The sequence below is a fragment of the Lolium rigidum genome, chromosome 2 (genome assembly GCF_022539505.1).
Source record: "Lolium rigidum isolate FL_2022 chromosome 2, APGP_CSIRO_Lrig_0.1, whole genome shotgun sequence".
NCBI classification, from domain to species: Eukaryota; Viridiplantae; Streptophyta; class Magnoliopsida; order Poales; family Poaceae; genus Lolium; species Lolium rigidum.
Genome location: NC_061509.1, coordinates 81,084,519 through 81,104,833, shown reverse-complemented (window position 1 = coordinate 81,104,833; position 20,315 = coordinate 81,084,519). Strand labels below are relative to the sequence as shown.

The 20,315-nt window shown below is 46.4% G+C and overlaps 2 protein-coding genes across 2 annotated transcripts; both read left to right on the top strand.

Annotated features, from left to right (window-relative positions):
• Positions 1 to 6,984: 6,984 nt before the first annotated feature.
• LOC124689916 (probable auxin efflux carrier component 9) lies at positions 6,985 to 8,970 on the top strand. Its single transcript, XM_047223371.1, has 5 exons — positions 6,985 to 7,805; positions 7,916 to 8,001; positions 8,111 to 8,268; positions 8,735 to 8,811; positions 8,895 to 8,970. Exons 1-5 carry the CDS (start codon positions 6,985 to 6,987, stop codon positions 8,968 to 8,970), a joined length of 1,218 nt encoding a protein of 405 aa, XP_047079327.1.
• Positions 8,971 to 17,171: 8,201 nt separating this feature from the next.
• On the top strand, positions 17,172 to 19,319 carry LOC124689915 (pentatricopeptide repeat-containing protein At5g66500, mitochondrial-like). Its single transcript, XM_047223370.1, has 2 exons — positions 17,172 to 18,509; positions 19,245 to 19,319. The coding sequence occupies exons 1-2, from the start codon at positions 17,172 to 17,174 to the stop codon at positions 19,317 to 19,319; spliced, it is 1,413 nt and encodes a 470-aa protein (XP_047079326.1).
• The last annotated feature ends 996 nt before the right edge of the window (positions 19,320 to 20,315 follow it).

Below are 20,315 nucleotides of genomic sequence, written 5' to 3'. Positions count from 1 at the left end.
TCCCCAACACACCTAATAGGTGCACTAGTTCGGCGAAGAGATAGTGAAATACATGTGGTATGAATAAGTATGAGCAGTAGCAATGGCACCGAGAAAAGTGCTTTGCTGTCCGGGATCGACGTGTGGTTGATGGTGGTAATATTGCAGGTAGTATAAATGCGGTAAAACAGTAAACAAGCAGCGATACCAGTATTTAGGAACAAGGCCTAGGGATCATACTTTCACTAGTGGACACGCTCAACATTGATCACATAACAAAATAAATAAATAGATGCTAGACTCTACACCCTCTTGTTGGATGATGAACACCACTAACTGTGTAGGGTTACACGAACCCTCAATGCCGGAGTTAACAAGCTCCACAATATTCAATGTTCATATTTAAATAACCTTAGAGTGCATAACAGATCAACATAACCAAACCAAGTACTAACATAACATGCACACTGTCACCTTCACACTACGAAAGGAGGAATAGATCACATCAATACTATCATAGCAATAGTTAACTTCATAATCTACAAGAGATCACAATCATAGCCTACGCCAAGTACTACACGATGCACACACTGTCACCATTACACCGTGCGGGAGGAATAAACTACTTTAATAACATCACTAGAGTAGCACGCAGATATATTGTGATACAAAACACATTGCAATCATAAAGGGATATAAATAAGCACTTCACTATGCCATTCATAACGAGTGAATAAGTATTCAGTGAAATATAGCCTAAGAGACCCACACGGTGCACACTCTTGTCATCTTTACACACGTGGGACAAGGAGTCTCCGGAGATCACATAAGTAAAACCCACTTGACTAGCATAATGACATCTAGATTACAAGCATCATCATATGAATCTCAATCATGTAAGGCAGCTCATGAGATTATTGTATTGAAGCACATAGGAGAGAGATTAACAACATAGCTACCGGTACAGCCCCGAGCCTCGATGGAGAACTACTCCCTCCTCATGGGAGACAGCAGCGGTGATGAAGATGGCGGTGGTGTCGATGGAGAAGCCTTCCGGGGGCACTTCTCCGTCCCGGCGGCGTGCCGGAACAGAGACTCATGTCCCCCAGATCTTGGCTTCGCGATGGCGGCGGCTCTGGAAGTTTTCTCGTACCTTGGCTTTTCCGTCTCGTGTTTTAGGTCAGGGACCTTTATATAGGCGAAGAGGCGGCGTCAGAAGGTCAACGAGGCGACGACACAACAGAGGGGCGCCCCCTTGGTCGCGCCAGCCTGGTGTGTGGTGGGCTGTGGCCCCCCTGCGGCGGCTCTCGGGTGTTCTGGAAGCTTCATGCAATCCTAAGACTCTGGGCGTTGATTTCGTCCAATTCCGAGAATATTTCCTTACTAGGATTTCTGAAACCAAAAACAGCAGAAAACAGCAACTGGCCCTTCGGCATCTCGTCAATAGGTTAGTTCCGGAAAATACATAAATATGACGTAAAGTATGCATAAAACATGTAGATATCATCAATAATGTGGCATGGAACATAAGAAATTATCGATACGTCGGAGACGTATCAATGCCATCTTCACATGGGCTGTATGAGATCATACTCTTGATGCATGCCCATGGCAAGATACCTAACCCACATAGACAACAAAAATGGACATATATAGTGGGTTAGCTCAAGAAGCATAATTGACAAGACTTACCATCCACAAGACCACATGATCCAAAGTGACACGGTATTTATGCTTCATGTGTTGACCAACTTGAATTCAATAATAACTCTTAGTTTTGATCAACCTTGTATCTTCTCATGCTCTATAAACATATCTTGATGTACATAGAGAACTCTTCATTTGATTGCATGCTCTAAACCTTAGTCAACCATAGCTCAACTCATGAGGCTACCATGACACCGACTTAGAGCCATATCTAGAGTTCTTCTCTTAAAGTCAACCACTCAATATCTTGATGCCAATACCCAAGGTATATCTTTATCTTCATGGCATTCACACTTGAATTTAACACATGGACTACAAGAATTACCTACGGAATGTTCCTTCATATAAACACAATGAAAACATTGGTCCATAGAGAATTGTCATTAATTACGAAAAACAAACTTAAGGGAAATGTACCCTTACAACAACCCAGTCCACCTCAGCACAAACAAAGACCAAATCGACCTTATTTCTCCATTAAGTGTAGTTTTCACCTACGAGGGTTGGAACATCCTTGATGCAGCTCATCAAGTAGTACCCTCCTTCACTGGAGCTCAGCGAGCCCGACCCATTGGCTATGGTGGAGGGTGACGGCTTGTGCGTGTGTGTGCGTGGGCAAGGCAGAGGTGGCGGTACGGTGGAGCTTCCCATCGGCCTAAGCTAAACCTAGATTGGTAGGGGATATCGGTGGGGCTGCGGTGCATGGTGAACCTCGTACCGTGTGCGTCCGCCACCCCATCTATTTATGTAGCGCGAAGACATGGGCCCACCAACCAGAGTTCGGTTGGGCGCCCCCGATCAGGGCGTGGTCAAGGGGCACATCGAGCCGTTGGGCTTTATCGTGTGGAGATCAATCTAACAGGTACCCCTTTGGAGAAGAAGGGGGCTTATACCAAAAAAAACTAGCCGTTTGAGCATGTTCGTGAGATCTAGATTGGGTTCAAAATTCTGGGTGGTAACCTAGGTAAGAGCATCTCCGATTGCGTCCCCCAAACCGTCCCCCAAACGGTACCAGATTGAGCGTTTGGGGGTGTGTTCGTTCGTGCCGCGTTTGGGGGACGTCGCTCCCCAGCCGCGTCCCCCAAACACCGCCTCCAAACATTAAAATACTCTATTTTTTGCATTTTTATTTCAATAAAGAGAAGAAACATTCCACAAACTAATACATAATTGGGAACGTGGTTTACACGAAGACATAGTTTGGAACATGGTTTTCCACAAACTAATACATAGTTTGAATCATGGTTGACACAAATATAAAACATTGCAAAATAACTAAACCTAACTAGGCCGGGCATCGAAGGTTTCGTGTCGGTCACCCAAACTGGAAAATCCAGGTGTTGACGGTGCCCCTATTGGTTCTTCCGAGGAAGAACAACCAGAAACGTCCATGAAAATATTTTCACTGCGAAGAAACAACACTCATCAGTTGTCGTCCTCCTCGGAGCTGTCGCCGTGGTAGTGCCCGCGGCAACGCGTCTCGTCGAACACCTTGACACTCATGTCCCTCTCGCCAAAGTAGGAGAACACGAGCACGAAGCCGGCTTCGAGGCGGTGGTAGCGCGCGAACTTCTCCCGGCCGATGTGGAGGTACATCTTGCCGCGCGCGTCGTAGATCACGTCCATGATCCACCGACGGCAGCCGCGCGAGCGCTTCCCGCAAATGAAGCGAGCCCGGGCGCCCGTCGCCGGCGATGAAGTCGGCGAAGGTGTCCGACAGCCTCTGGATGGCGTGTGGGTCGCCCTTGAGGACGACGACAAACTCGAACAGCACGGGCCCCACCTCGTCCTGCATGTCCGACGATGAAGATGACGGCGTCGCAAGCGACGACAAGCGTCGCAGGCTAGGGTTGGGGAGAGAGGCGCTAGGGTTTGTGTGTGAGAGGGACGATGAGAGGCGACCCTTTTATAGGCCGGAGGGAGGCGGGGGAGCGGTGGCGCTTATTAACACCGGCACGCAGAGCTAAGCGCGACGAGATGCTTCGCTGCGCCTATGCGGGAACTGCACCGTCGCTGCGCGCCAATAACTTCCGTCGCGAGGTAGGCGACGGTTATGTTAAATTTAATGTGCCGTTGACGCGTCGGTCTCACCACTCCTCGCCTCGCTTTTCAGTGTGTCCGGTGTCCCCGGAGCGTCCCTTGTGTAGCGGAGATGGACTCGGTGCGCCGGACACCGTATCGGGCCACACCAGATAAAAAGCGGCTTTGGGGAACGCCTCTGAGAACGTCTTTTGTCTAGCGCACTCAAATCCCTTTAAGATCAGTTTCGGGCACGCGACCGGAGATGCTCTAACTCAGATCATTCTGACCGGATCCGAGGTAGATTCCGAATAAGGTCTAGGAGCCCATGTATTTGTTAAGAGTCATTTCAGATATGTTAATCGTGATTTTTAGATTTTGCTCTCTTTGTTTGGGCGTATGGCGTGGTAAGGGTAAGTATAGTGACTTAAACGGATGATGATAGTTGAGATTTAAAATAGCCAGATTCTAATACAACTTAATTTATTAATGGGTGTGATCGTTTCTCAGTCGAAGGAAAAATAACCAAATTCTTACTTCTCACAACTCACAAGATCACAAAAAAGGACACGGGAAAAAAAACCATCACTCCCGCTAACCACACGGTTTGATCGGTTTGGTATTGGCCTGGAAACAACACGCACCCACACGAAGACACTTGGTCAGATCGCCAATGGCTCGTGTCGAGCAAGTCTCCGGAGGAATCAACCAAGCCAGCTTTCCTAGCCTAGCTTGATACAGCGACGCATTCACATCGAGCCAGCTAACTTCGTCGCCATCGCCTGTTTAGACTACTCCACGAATCGGGGCTGTGCCATTGCTCTACTATACAAGACAGCCACAAACAGTAGGGAGAAAATGACGAATGAGAGCATCTCGTGCGCTATATTTGGCGCAGATGTATGTCGCTTCAACTGCACGAAACATTTAGCGCGCTGCGCTGAATTTTCTCACGGAAGCCCTAAACTAGAGGCCGTGCGCGGCAAAGTTACTCACCGGATGCTCTAATATACAGCGCGCAGCACCGGCGGAAACAACAATCACACACAACAATGCATCAAACAAGATCAAACAAGTTTCATAAATTCACAAATAAATGTAGTACTATTTATTATTACAGCACAAGAATACAACAAATACATTAAATTGTCCACAACAAATACAACAATTTTACGGATCAACATACAACAATACAACATAATTTTGAAACAATACAACATATAGTTTTCAAACAATACAACAAGTATGCAACTATTGTTGTCGATGCCAATTCCACCATTCTTCCATGAGATCCTTTTGGAGCTCATCATGTGTTTCGTTGGAGCGAATGGTATGGTATGAGGCAATGAACCGGGCAATCCTATGTGCAGACCTTCTCACTTGCACGGAAAGCCCCATCAACTTGTAGTGGGTAGGATCCACCTTTTTTCCATAATCATCCTCTATAATCATGTTATAGATGATGACACAAGCGGTCATGATATACCAAAGGCACTTATGGGCCCAAAATCTAGCCGCCCCCCTCACAATGGCAAATTGGGCTTGCAAAATCCCAAATGCTCTCTCTACATCTTTTCTAGCTATCTCTTGTGCATTGTGAAATTAGGTTTGTTTGTTACCTCGTGGTTGAATAACCGGCTTCACAAATGTTTGCCACCTTGGATATATGCCGTTGGCGAGGAAATAGCCATAGTTGTACTTGTGGCCATTTGGTTCAAACTCCACCAATGAACCTTCCCGTATTGCAAGTCTTGTCATTACTGGTGCCCGTTGAAGAACATTGATGTCATTGCAAAATCCGGGCATTCCAAAAAATGCATGCCATATCCAAGTCTCATGATTGGCGACCGCTTCAAGGACTATAGTGGCATCCTTCTTGTACCCTTTGAATTGACCATGCCATACTGATGGATAATTCTTCCAACTCCAATGCATACAAGCAATTGAGCCAAGCATACCTGGAAATCCCCGATCGGCGTTGAACTCCAAAAGTCTTGCCGTGTCTTGAGCATTGGGGGCTCTCAAGTATGTGGATCCGAAAACATTCGCAATTTCCATGGCAAAGCGCTTCACACATAGATAGAAGTGCTCTCTCCCATGGCCAAATGGTCATCAACTAGATCCGCCGGTATACCGTATGCCAGCATACGCAAGGCGACGATCACCTTCTGATATGTGGTATGACCAAGTTCTCCGGCGGCATTTCTCCGTTGCTCAAAGAATCGATCATACTTGGTCACCTCCGTTGCGATATGCTTGAACAAGTCGATGCTCATCCGAAAACGCCACCAAAAATAGCTTTTGGGAAATATCGGATTCTCGTTGAAATACGACCGCGTCAACTTCTCTCCACAACTTTTGTCTACCGAACACCGATCCACCTATTTTTGACTTCTTGACGGCGCGGTATGCTAATAGTATGGATATGTTCTCTTCTTCCTCTAGGTCGTACTCGTCATCCGATGAATCGTACGATGAACTCTACAAATATACATATGAAATGACTTCACTACAACTAGCTAGTAGCAAAAAAAAAATCGACAAAATGATGGCGGCCGACGGAGGCGCATACCTTGCGAGCAAACCGGCGAGCATCTTGGATGCACCATGTTGAAAGTAGGCTCGACGACAACGACATGGACGCCGCTCGAGCGCGACGCTACAAAGCGGAGGAGGCCCGAGGGAGGCGAGGAGGAAGCGCCGGCCTTGTGCCCGTCGGTGGCGGCGGCGGCTCAGTATAGCGCTGCGGAGCGGCCGAAACTGCCGGAGGAGGCGAGGGCGAGGCGAATCTACGACACGGCGGCGAGCTAGAGCAGGGCCAACGGCGGAATCGACTAGCGCCTATGGAATCGTGCGGCGGCGGCGCTGGTGGGGAAATGGAGGAGGGCGCGGGGTGAACTTCCAGCCGTTGTATATTCGCCCGCGTCCAAACAGATGTCGCGCGCTGCAGCCGACGCGTCACGTATGGCACCCCGGATAGTGCAAAAAGTCACGCGCACCAAATTTTTTGCATCGCCACCTCGGGCCTGCTAGAGGACCGATTTCGTCTCCGCACGCTGCATACTGGCGGTTTTTATAGCGCGGGTGCGGGATAGCGCAGTCTATTGGAGATGGTGTGACGCACACTTCCTGGGAGTCCTACGCATCGACCACGTGGTGGCATACGTGGTTAGCAACTAAAACTATATATACAATCAGGTCCCGCGCGCCGAAAACTTGAACTCTCATACTGCCTGTATCACACCCATTACCAGCAGAGACCAGTTGCTGTAGGGCATTATGATCTCGGGCTCGGCCGTGTACCAGGTCCTCGAGGCCATGGCGCCGCTCTACACGGCGGCGGCCCTGGGGTACGCGTCGGTGCGGTGGCTCAAGGCCTTCTCCGACGAGCAGTGCGCGGGGATCAACCACTTTGTCGCGCTCTACGCCGTGCCCGTGCTCATCTTCCACATGGTCTCCACCAACGACCTCTACGCCATGAGCGGCCGCCTCATCGCCGCCGACACCCTGCAGAAGCTGGCCATCCTGCTCAGCCTCGTAGCCCCGATGCTGTGGGCGCGCTCGCGCCGCCACCGAGACGATGACGGGACCAAGGCGGCTCCCTCGCTGCAGCTGGAGTGGGTGGTCACCGCCTTCTCCGTCGCCTCGCTGCCCAACACCGTCATCATGGGCGTGCCGCTCCTCAGGGGCATGTACGGCGAGGTCTCCACCACCCTCCTCAAGTCCATCGTCGTGATGCAGTTCTGCTTCTGGTACAATGTCATTATCTTCCTCTACGAATACATGGAGGCCATGCGCGCAGCCGCCACGGTGACCAAGGAGATCATCAGCTCTCCTGCATCTCCAGAGAAAGGTGACCTCATGAGGGTGGTGATCATTGAGACCACGGATGTCACGGTCGCTTCCCAGGCGCAAGGTAGCATCGTTGTCCAAACGAATACGACGTCAGTCGGCAAGGACAAGGAGGCAGGTACCTTTGGAGACGTCGCCAAGGCGCCGTCGGTGAAGCATGTCTTGTGGATGGCAGTGAAGAAGATTCTGAGGATTCCAAATACATACGCCAGCATCCTTGGCCTCATCTGGTCTCTGGTTGCCTTCAAGTACGTCCATTTCATTCATCTTCCACACAACATCCAGTGCGTGGCTGCATATTCAAATTGCACACATAAATCATATTAACATCTGTCATGCACTTTTTCCAATTTTGCAGGTGTGGAATCAAGATGCCAAAAGTTATCGACGACTCCCTCTTCACAATATACAGCACAGCTGTTGGCCTCAGCATGTTCTCTTCAGGTCTGTCTATACTCGACCGCTTAGATTAATCTTGACTTCCAATGCGAGATGTTTTCAGAAATTAACCAGCTGCTTAATCTAGCTAGATATTCCCTCTTTCATGTTTCAGGGACGTTCATTGCCCGACAGTCACAGTTCATTCCGTGCGGCTACACCATCGCCTCAATGTCGATGCTCCTCAAGTTTCTCATAGGCCCGGTGGTGATGTTGATCGCCTCCCTCGTCGTCGGCATGCACGGCACCCTGCTGCACATGGCCGTTGTACAGGTAAGCACAAAAAATTCTCTTTTCTTAGTTATTGACATCGGCAGCAACTCTCTTAAAAGAGATGTCCAGCAATAACAGTCATTGCAGTTGCGGATCACACAGAAAATGCATAGTGAAGGATGATAATCACGTTTGTAATCTACAAGTGATCCATTAGAAAAGAAAAGTAAGCTACTTCCTGCTACAGCTTGGCGTAACCATCCGATGTGTATCTGTTTTGCTAGGATCATAATGTTGGCACGCAACGTTTATCTTTTGCTTTTAGTCTGCTTTGCTGGTAGTAGCGCGCGCTCTCTAAGAGCTTGCTGCATGCGCTGTCAAATCATGAGAATAGACGTTGGAAACAGAGAGCAAACAAATTCAACACTAAGCAGGAGCTCTATGTTTGCTTACTGAATAAAGGATGCATGCTGAAATCAATCTCATATTTATCTAATAGTAGTACAACTTACATGCGTGCATGCAGGCGGCTTTACCCCTAGCCGTGACTTCGTTTGTGTACGCTGAAGAGTACAAGGTCCACGCCGACATCATGAGCACAGGGTATTTTTCATTGCTGAATATTCTTGCTTTGAGATAATTCACTTATTTCTGTGAATGCCCACCTGATTATTGGGTGTTTTCAGGGTTATTTTTGGGATATTCATCTCACTTCCTGTCACCATCGTGTACTACATTCTATTGGGATCATGGTGGAACTAACAAGGCTAGGCAAAGGCTGAAACTGCATGGGCATACGTATAGAGGACAATCCAAGGACAATAAGGATGGTGTCAGGACTAGTAGTGCTATGGAGTAGTAGTATGTTGGTAGGTAAGGGCATATTAGGTATTGCACCTAAGTAGGTATCTAGTAGTTGGTTTGGTCTATATAAGCTACCATTGTATCCTGTGATCCAATCAAGAAATATAAGCCCTAATTTTATTCTTATTTTCTGCAATTTATTGGAAAAGCCAAAACTGATCATTGGTGCATATGCAACCGATATGTATAAAATATATTTCAAAAAGTAAAATTTTAGGAATTTTTTTTTGCATGTAGAGGGACATATTCTATGTGTACATGTAAAGTTTCAGGTAAAACCGACAATTTTTGTACCCTATGTAAAAAACACAAATAATGCCTCGAGAAATAGACTATTTTAACACCAAAAATTTGTCTTTTTAGTACATGGCACAAAACATATCGATTTTTGCTGAAACAACTTTGCGAACATGTAACATGTCAAGGTATACACGAGGCATTTTTATTTGTATTTTTTGACATTTGAAAATATGTTTAATATGCATTTCAAATAAAGGGTGCATATGCACCCGGGTGCAGAAACACCCTGTCCGCAATTTATTTGTTATTTAGTTCTTATAGTTTACTAAATTGTCGGCGGCGGGAGGAGTCTAGGGTTTCGGGGTAGGAGGCGGCCTTCTTCTTCGTCGGAGGTGGTCGGCCAGGCTGGTAGTCCTGTGTGGGGGATCATGGGATCTCACACACGTTTTCAGCGATGGTGATCTAGTCCGGGGTGTCATGGCGGCCGGTGAAAACTGAGCCTCGACCTCGGTCTTGGCGGATGATGGCGGCGTCGGTCGACGTCGTTACCTTGTCGAAGGCGTCATCTTTGCCCGTCTTGGCACTACACTCGGCGAGTTGGGGATGCGCGGCTGCCGGTGAAAACCGTGTTTCGACCTCGGTTGGCGGACGATGGCGACGTGTCGCGCCGCTACCTTCTTGAAGGCATCGTCGACGCAGTCTGCGGTTTCTCACTCGTGCTTGCTCAGGAAACCCTAGGTCCGGGTCTCCCGGATCGAACGATGGCGGCGTGTCCTGCGTCGTTCTACCTCCTGGGGCATCGTTTTTGGAGCAGCTGCTGGATGTTGGCGGACTTCGGTGGAGTGGTGTTCATCTACCACATTGTTGGCGCTAAGTCTCAGTGGCGTGGTGCTGCAGGGTATCGACGATAGATGCGGGATGATGTATACGTGCAGGAGGGTGGAGCCGTCTAGCGTCATGGTGGCATCGACGGCAGGTCTTGCAAGGTTAATGCGTTGATCTCTCTTGAAGATGGAGTCGAGGAAGACAGCGGGAGCAACTCCTGGGGCGCGTGTGTTGGCGTGCGCTGAGAGTCTGCTTGACTGGATGTGTTTCGCACCTGCTATTGGATGGTTTGGGAAGGCATTTAATTTTGGATGATGTGAGTTGGTGTTTTGTCACCCTCTTCATCCCACTATAGGTATAGTAAGGTTGCTTCGAGTTTGATATTTTGTATTGTTTCTTGTAAGGTTTCGTGAAAAATCTAATAAAAAAACCGTGTGCATCCTTTAGATGCAGAAACTGGGGCAATATTTTCCCATTTCAAAAAAAAAAAACACCTCACCAACAGGATGCAGCCGGACCTCGTGTTGCAGCTCAACCTCGCTCAGCAGTCACTCCTCGACATGAGTCGGCGATTGGATGAGTACCAGGCTCAATGAAAGAGTTCATTTGCATCACTGAAACTTGGTATCTCCAAACTAGTAGACAGGGTATCCACGTCCAAGTCGAGCACCACAACTGCCCGGCACCATCTGTAGGCTTCACACAATCATCAGCAAGCATAGCAATGGTTGAATCTGCTACGTCAGTGTTCTCTAATACTGGTGCAGCAGAAATCTCCACAGCTCCTGCTTATGTTGCCCCCCAGGTGCTTGACGAAATGCCAACACCACGGTCTGGTTATGAGAAGTACACATACGGGCATCCAAATCCAATTCAGAGTTCAGTACATGGTGGAAGCACCAATTTCAGTGAGCAGAATCTGGATGGGAGGTCACAACCACATGGTCTCCATAATCTTAATCGCCAAAGCGTATTCCTAGCAGATGGAACCGAGCGCAGCTACTTTACTCTGCCGGCAGATTATCCCTTGGAGCGAGCTGTTCCTGAGCCGGTGTTCCCTATCTCTAATGACGAGTCAGATGGCTGCTCAATTTGGTCCGTTCAGGTGTTTGCTGTCTCCGATGAAGAGTCAGATGGCTGCTCTAATAAGTCCATGTGTTCAACAGCAGATATATGAAGAAGATAAAAGTGAAAACTTTCAGCCTCTCAAGTGTTTCATCAAGACAACATTTAGTGCTGAAAACCCCACTGTTGGTACTGTTGGTATATTCAGTTTGAAAAATGATGCAAGGGTATGCAATTGTATGGTACTAAAGGCCACAAATTCAGTTGCCACAATGTCTAAGCAACTCAGTTTTGAGCATTGTAAGAGAGAATCGAGACTGTTATGGGATCCAGGAGCTACCAAATTACCTATCATGTTCATGACTGTTGCTGGTGCTACAGAATTGCAGTGTGTAGATGTCTACAAGTCTGCAATGGTACAGATACTAGATGTGCAGATTGGTGCAAGGACACTCATTTTTTGAATCTGCTATGATGTGTTCCTATGCTTTTGGTCTAGGATGGACAGAAGTAAACGGACAGCAGCTAGGAGACCTGTCGTTGAAGGTGTTGGTAACTCATGAGAGTGGAAAAGAATGGGATCCAGGAGACACTACAGTTTTGAGTTCAGCACTGAACAGAGCTATGGTCGTTGTTCTTCAAACCTCAATACTGCCATCAAGTGGAATTTTTACACCTCCTTATATGCTTACAGCGAAAACCCAGTTTAGAGAATTTCAGTTCTTATGGGATCCAGGCATTTTGAACCAAATGGATATGATGCTAGTACTCTCTGCAAGTTACAGGGAAGTTACAGACGATTGCCTTGCTAACCAGGAGCTCATGGCAAATGCTTCTTGAAATGTGACAGCTTACATGGCACCGCGCAATAACTGGGACTCTATTCCTACTACTGAACAATACCAATTACACATGGGACCCTGGTGTTCTGAAAATCAAAGATACGATGCTAGATAAATGTGCAGTGCCACATCAAGTTCAGTTCATCCAGCATACAACTGAACTGTTAATTCTTATTTCGGAAGACTGGATCCAGTATTATGCTCCAAATGGCATCCACTTTGTACTGCATGGTACATCCTTTGTGCTGCTGAGGACTACACATTCATCTCTAGATAATTACTTCCGTTCCTTCCATTGCCAAGCTGAATATTGCCAGATGAGATATGTGGGAGTTCTCAATCAGACCAGCAAATAGATTAATATGGGATCCTGGAGTTACTGTACTTATGCTCTCATATACTGCAACCTATTCCATTCTCACACATTTCAGTACAAGCAAATGGAAGTCACTCTGGATTGAAGGTAACATCTCTATGTTCAGCGATATGGACTATCGTGCTGCCTTTCAACAAACCAATCAACCAAGTGCTTATCAATCCTTACCCATTTATCTTAATTTGTGGGAAAGTGATGTCTACTTCATTACATATCTACCTCCTTGAAAAGACTGAATTGATTCTGGAGGATGATTTCAATTTCCCTTGACGGACAAGGCTATGCCCTGCATATTGCTAGATTTCCTAGAAATGCAAACAGTTCTTAGCTTTATTGGCAACAAGACATCAAGTTCTGTAGTGTTGCATTTTGGCTGATCAATTTTCAAGGATAAAAGTTTTTGAAGAAACTTGTTCCATTGCTGAGCAATGGTCTCAAGGGGGGAGTAATATCAGGGACTAGTAGTGCTATGGAGTAGTAGTATGTTGGTAGGTAAGGGCATATTAGGTATTGCACCTAAGTAGGTATCTAGTAGTTGGTTTGGTCATAAGCTACCATTGTATCCTGTGATCCAATCAAGAAATATGAACCCTAATTTTATTCTTTATTTTCTGCAATTTATCTGTTATTTAGTTCTTACTGTTTACCTTTTTTCTACCAATTTCCCCCCAAAATCCTCTTCTTCGTGATCCTATTCGGTCAGAGATCCATGGGGATCCTGACAGATGGCTGGATAGATCTAACAGTATGCAAAAAAAAAAAAAAGTGATAGTAATGTTGTATAGGAAGTAGTACTATACATGCAGGAAACTGAAACCCGTGCTTGAGCTTGCCTGCTGCCGAAATCACTGCCGAACAGAAGAACCGAGTCTTCTCATCTCACAATTTATGATATATAGATTTATGTGTCCATGAGTCTTCGAAACTTCACAGGCTCAGATGCAACTTTGGTCCCGTGATCCTTTCCTTGATATTTCCTCTGATAAAACCATTCTCTTTCTGCTGTTTGCTACTCAGAAGAATATTGTACAGAGAAATCACACAGGTTACTTTAAGTCTTTAATACACTTCCCTCCGACATCAATGAAAAAATATAGAGAAAGGTTGTCAAAAATGCCCAAATAACTATTCTTACAGATGGCCCTGATTCTAACTGGCTACTTGTCCTGGCCTTATCTCTATACCCAAGAGTTATGAACAGATAATCTAATCAGAATTGGTGCCACTTCAATATATCTAACTATTTGTTAATATCATCAGAGAATATTGGAAATAATATATTGTTATGCTTATGCATATTGTAGTGTTGACACTAGTTTTCCAGCCACCGCCTTCTCACATTCTACCCATGGCAGCTTGCGTACTTACATGTGGGAGCAAGACAAGTATGAATAAGTACCATGCAATCAATGGAGTTTTTTCTCAGATGCCAGCAATACAATTCAGTCACTACTAATCTGGAAAAACACATGCAATATCTCCACATCAATTTGTTATTACACGACATGAAGGCACAATTGCAGCAATACTAGAAACGACTTTTCATCCTCTTCTTCGTCTGTGGAATCTGTAAGACAACAGTTATTACACATATCGAGTTTCTATGAATCAAAAGGGTGAAAAGTCGTTTCTAGTATTGCTGCAATTGTGCCTTCATGTCTAGATACATTTGATAAATGTATGGTGTGATCCGTTTGTTGATGAGGTTACATGCTACAATACAAATGACACTACTAATGATGCTCTTTAGTGTATAAATCAATGTCAGAGAACAAAAATGCAAATACTACCCAATTTGGACAATTTTACGGAATAAACATTGATCCAGAGAAAGGCACGATTGGCATCAACCCAACCATATGGTTTTGGTGTACCATCATAAGATGTGAAACCGTTTCAACACAAAAGTTTTAAGACACGGCGAAAATGTTTGCAATGACATGCTACAAGTCATTGCTAGTCTATATAAAGATGCCATTCATGTGTCACCAACAACACAAAGTTATTCTAGTGTACAAGGTCTTATAAACACAGGAACTGTCTGCTGTCTACATAAACAACACGCATGAAGGACAGAAATCACAAAAATCTAATACAACCACCAAGATCAAAGCATCGGACAATTCAAATATATAACTACAGGGGCTACCGGGGCTTTCCAAAGATAAGAACGAACAAAGTTGTCCTCCCTCTTCTTGGTGTCTTGAAGAATTTCACAGGCTGAAGTCACAACAATAAATATCCGCTTCAGAGTGCTTGTATAGGTTGAATTACTTGACCTGCTAGACAGAATCAAACCTAGAAATACATAAACTAGGACAACAAAAACACAACAGGAACAAACGAAAAGACCTACGTCCCCCAACAAAATTAAATTTCAGCAAAGTCATACACAAACTGAGTACCAACATTTTAGAGAGAAAGGTTCCAACGTACTACATACTAGATCAAACTCCACGCTACCAGACTTATTTAGCAATCAAAACTGGTTTGGAAAGTTGAATCATACATGATTAGGCATCATAGGTAACAAACTAACAATTAACCACCCTAAACACTAAGAAACATTTAAAAACATTTAAAGACCTAAGTCCCCCAACAAAATTAAATTTCAGCAAAAACTGAGCACCAACATTTTCGAGAAAAAGGTTCTGATGTATCAGATACTAGATCAAACTCCACGGTACCGGGCTTATTTAGCAATCAAAACTGGTTTGGAAAGTTGAATCATACTTTGTACATGATTTGGCATCATAGGTAACAATTAACCCTAAACACTAAGAAACATAAGAAAAAAAGTTGATGTTTCAGGTTATATCACCTGAGACCAAAACAAATCCAGCTTTAAGGTGATCCGAGATTGCTGCCACCTATACTTCGTATCAAAACTCTTGAAAATAGAGGATATGCATAAAACGCTAGTCTAACTCAGTAAGATGGCATGGGAGCTGCTGTTGCTAATTATTTTCCAACTTTCATATCAGATCTCCTCTACTCCTCAATCCAACAAAAAAGTTCAAAAATGGCATCATACATGCCTTTTGATCTTCTAATTTGTCATCCACTCAACCTAATAAAACCTTATTTGAATCCAGTAGCACTTACCGTAGGTGGATAGGTTACCAAATTGATAAAATTTAACAGGCAGTCCTGTATGGCTAAAATTGGAAATGGCTAAAATTGGAAAGGAATTTATACTATTTTCCAGCAAGTTATCACATACACAGATTCATCAGCTATCAAGTAGCGCAGCAATAATAAAGGGTGGAATAAGTTTCTTTCTGTGAGGCTCTAACAATGCAGCAGGTAACATTAGTAAGGTTTATGAAGCAGGAAAAGAACGCCAAAATAAGATTATCAAAACATTTCATAAATAATAAGAAACAAATTATAAGCTCAACCACAGCACATTTAATCAAATCCCTAGACTTCCATTCAGAACTGAGGACATCAATACATCAACATAGGCCAACATGGTAATTAGAATAGACCTTCACATCCATGTTTCAATCTCTCACAGTTGAACTCGGGGAAGCATTTTCCCTGCACAAGCAGCATGATAAGCAGCTGCAAGTGCCCTGGAACACATTCACCGAAGGTTAAGGTACCTGTCTACAAATTTGCTGTGGGTAGTACAAAATACGTTGAACAAGTCAATGTCTCTCTTGACCAAGCCCTTGGACTTGAGAACATGGATGACAAAATGCCGTGGGATGAGCCGCCTCTGCAAGCTGTACATGAGAATGGCAGGCCTGTGCGCGATGTATGAAGGCTCTAACCCAAACTCCGTCCTCATGAACTCCACCCTGTTGCCTAGCGTGAGCTCCGAGAGGTTAAGGATGGTGGGCAGCTTGCACACAGCCATCCTGGCCTCCGAGCATCCAAGAGCCCTCTCCAGTAACTCGAGTTTCGCGGTAATCCTCTCAGGCCTTTGGTTGCAGAAGGTGACAAGGGCTTCCTTGAACATCCCGGAGTCGCAGCTCACTGCTCACGCCTAGCCTCTCGATACATGCTACCATTCCCTTGACATGCTCTAAACTGCTGGTGAGCAGATTGCCGGTACGTCCACGAGCGTAGAGGTTGGCGATATCGTCACAGGTTAGTCCGCACTGCTGCAGGAAGGCGATGTTGAGCTTGACGGTGTCAATGTTCCTTGAGAGGAGGCAGAAATTAGACCTGATGGCGGCCTCCACCTTGTCGTAGGATCCCAGCAAGGAGAGGTAGAAGGCGAGGCGGGAGATCTGGGCGGGGCTGAGGAAGATGGAGGGCAGGAGGGCGTAGAGGCGGGAGATCTGGGGAGGGGAGAGGCCCATGTCCAGGAGCTGAGCGAGGCGGGGGGTTAGGGTTTTGTCGACACTGGAGCAGAGGAGCCGAGGGAGGCGGGCAATGGCCGAGGCGATGTGGGCTTTGGCGATTCCGGCGTCGGCGAGGAACGCGCGGACGGCGTCGGCATTGGCAGGTGACTTGAGGTGGGAGAGGTACTTGGAGGCCCTGAGCGCTTTCGCTGGTGCGAGGCCGCACGAGGCGACGAGGTAGTCCTCCACGACGAACTGGGCAGGGGTTGTGGAGGCGGCGGCGGCGGCGGCGGCGGTGGAGAGGTGGAACCGGTGGAGGGGAGAGGCGGCGGCGCGGAGGAGGTGGCTTTGGAGGCGGAGCATCGCGCTGACTGCTTATTTGAGTTCGCGTTTGTGATGCTAACAGCAACTTGGCTGGCCCAGCTGCCCCATCTTGGGACCTCCAAGTCCCAGCAAATGTCTCGTGCGCCGCCGCCGCCGCTCTCCGCGCTGCTCCGCCGCCTCTCCTCCCACCCTTCCCACTCCTCCGCAATCCACGCCACGCTGCTCAAGTCTTCTTCCCTCTCCAGCCCCATCCCGGCGACCGCCCTGCTCACGGCCTATGCAAAAGCCGGCCTTCAAGGCGCCGCCTCCCGCCTGTTCGACGAAATGCCCGCGCGAGACGCCGTTGCCTGGAACGCGCTCATCGCCTGCAACGTCCGTCACGGGCGCCCCGCAGCCGCCGCCGAAGCCTTCCGCGGCATGGCAGCTGCCGGGTTCGCGCCAACGGCCGCCACCCTCTGCACCATGCTCAAGGCCTGCGCTACCTCCCGCGCCGTCCGCCCCGGCCGCCAGGTCCACGCGCTGACACTACTCGCGCGCCACGATGATGTCATCATGGCCACAGCCCTTGTCGATCTCTACATGAGCTGCGGCTGCGTCGAGGAGGCGAAGAGACTGTTTGCCCACATGGAGGAGCGCCCGAAGGATGTGGCGCTGTGCAATGCTCTTCTCTCAGGATGCGTGGAGAACGGCCAGTTCCGGGAAGCTTTCTTGATGCTGAGGGGAATTGAACCCAACGGAATCGTGCTGACATGCGCTCTCTCGGCCTGCTCAGCCACCGCAAACTTGTCATACGGTCTGCAGGTACACTGCAAGGCTCTCCGTTGCGGGTTCGATTCCGAGACTATCCTCTGCAATGCGCTCATCGACATGTATGCAAAGTGTGGGCGGACAGTGGCTGCACGCGTGGTGTTCGATCGAATGACCGGCAGAAATGTGCTTTCCTGGTCCAGCATGATTGATGGCTATAGTCGCCATGGGCACGGCGAAGAGGCTTTGGATCTGTTCGAGAAGATGGAGAAAGCTGTCTCGCCAAACGCCATTACATTTCTGGCTGTTCTCTCAGCTTGTGGACACTCTGGCCTTGTGGACCAAGGCCGAGCCAAGTTACACTTGATGAAAACCAAGTATGGAATTGATCCAGGACCAGAGCACTACGCTTGTTTCATTGACATGTTAGGCCGGGCAGGACAGATCGATGAGGCATGGGATCTCTACTGTAGTCTGCGTGCGGACCGAACTGAGCTTTCAGGTGCTATCTGTGTGGCTATGCTGAATGCATGTATATCTAACATAGATGTGGTGAGAGGCAACAAGGTAGCTGGGCATCTTCTGGAAGTTGATCCACAGAATACTCGAAACCTTGTGTTGATCTCAAATTTTCACGCTGCTGCTAGGCAATGGTCTGTATCGGATGAGTCAAGGAAGGTTATAATGAAAAAGGGTCTGAAGAAAGAAGCAGCTAGTAGTCATGTCTCTTTGGGCTAAATACTAATTTGCACAAATCTGGAGGTAAAGTTCGTCGACTTACTTTTTTAAAGGCAGACCAACAAATCAATTGTGCAAATAGGAGGCTAGGGCTCATTTTGGTTCGAAGATCTGCTATGTATATAGTATTGCAGGTCAGTTTTACTGACAGCAGGTGTAATATATTTGCAATGGCCTAAACTATCCAAAGATTCCGCACAAATGTTCCAGTGTCATATAATCTTTATTATGCAAAATGGTGCAGTCCCATCTTCCTTGTGTTAGTAAACATGTCTCAAACTAAACTTGCTCTTCATTTGAGATATATTTAGAAACTTGTTAGTGCACTGATAACTGCTGCACAGTTGGACATGATGGTGCCTTATTTTAAATTGACTTGGCATATTTTTTTAATTAAGAACTAAATATGAGTTATAGTGCAATAGTGAGAGCAAGTGTGTCTCTCATCTTAGCTAATTCAGTTGCCATGTTTTAATTTTTTTAATACATTTGGGACTCTTGGTGAAAAAATTCGTCAGGCAGCTACAATTACTTGATGTATCATGAACTTAAACTATTTTCTTGACTTACACGTGGAATTAAATTTCAGTTATTAAATGGTTGGAGTAGGTCATTATACATTTTGAAGTTTTGGTTTGAAAGATCAGTATGCCTAAGAGAAACAATCCTGTGGTGAAAAAACACTTCTGTCATCATCAGTACGGCGAGCAAGGCGATCAGCTGTCCAGCAGTGGTCAAGATTGGCCAGCCAGTGAAAAAAGCGTACGCGCAGCGGCACCCAGCCCTGCCAGGTGAGCTTCCATCTGCAGCAGGTGACGGAGCCATGGAAGGTTGCCAGGTACGCGGAGTGGGCGGTGTAGGTGCCGCTTGCGTTCCACTTCCAGTGCAGGCGGTCTGGCTCAGCGGTGAGAGTGGTGTGCTAGAGCACTTGCCAGAACAGCAGGTATAGCCCTATCTCTGGGATGGCAATTATGCAATGGATGTCTAACGCCCAGCGGTTTGCCTGCAGAAAAAATAATTGTAGCCATGGTGCTAACTGGTATCATGGAGATTCAAAGTCTCTGGTATAAATAGTCTAGCTGTAAAGATTAGGGGCTGAAAATAAAGGAATGGTTTAAAACTATCAGGTTAATCTTGGTTCTATTATGCTAAACTAGATGTCTCTGATTCTTGTGATTATTGGTCCTTCTACAAGATCCTTCTGCCAGTTCAGTGATGTCACCAAATGGTCATTTCAATTTCCTAGTTGTTTCATATAACACTATTTGGTAAAAAAAAACTTTAGTCATTAGTAATTAGCGTGACAAAACAGAATTATAAAAACCGGATCTTAAACATCAGTAATGCTGGTGTGACCTGATGGTTTCCTGGGTTCTGGTTCTGCTACCTAGACAAGAAGACAAACTACTCCAAGACATGTGTTTCCCTGAAATTAATGGAAAAGTTACGTAATAGTTTGCTACCAGTCAAGTGTAAGCTAATTTGCAGTACTGAAAAACACGTTCATTTCCTGAAAACAACCGATCGTGTGTGGTCTAATTTCAGGTCCTAATTTGCAGTCATCTATCTCATAAAAGGTTCATATACTGATATACATGCCTCCTTGAATCTAACAGTGCCATGAATCCATTTTATTCCTTATTCAGAAAAGTGACCATAGTCTATGAAATGGGCATTTGTGAGTTTTCCGATCTCTTACCTAATTTGTTCCGCTCTTACATAGAAAAGCTATACACAGGTCTGCTTTTCCTCTGTTTCATTCTTAATTTATTTGGTCTCCAACCATTTGCC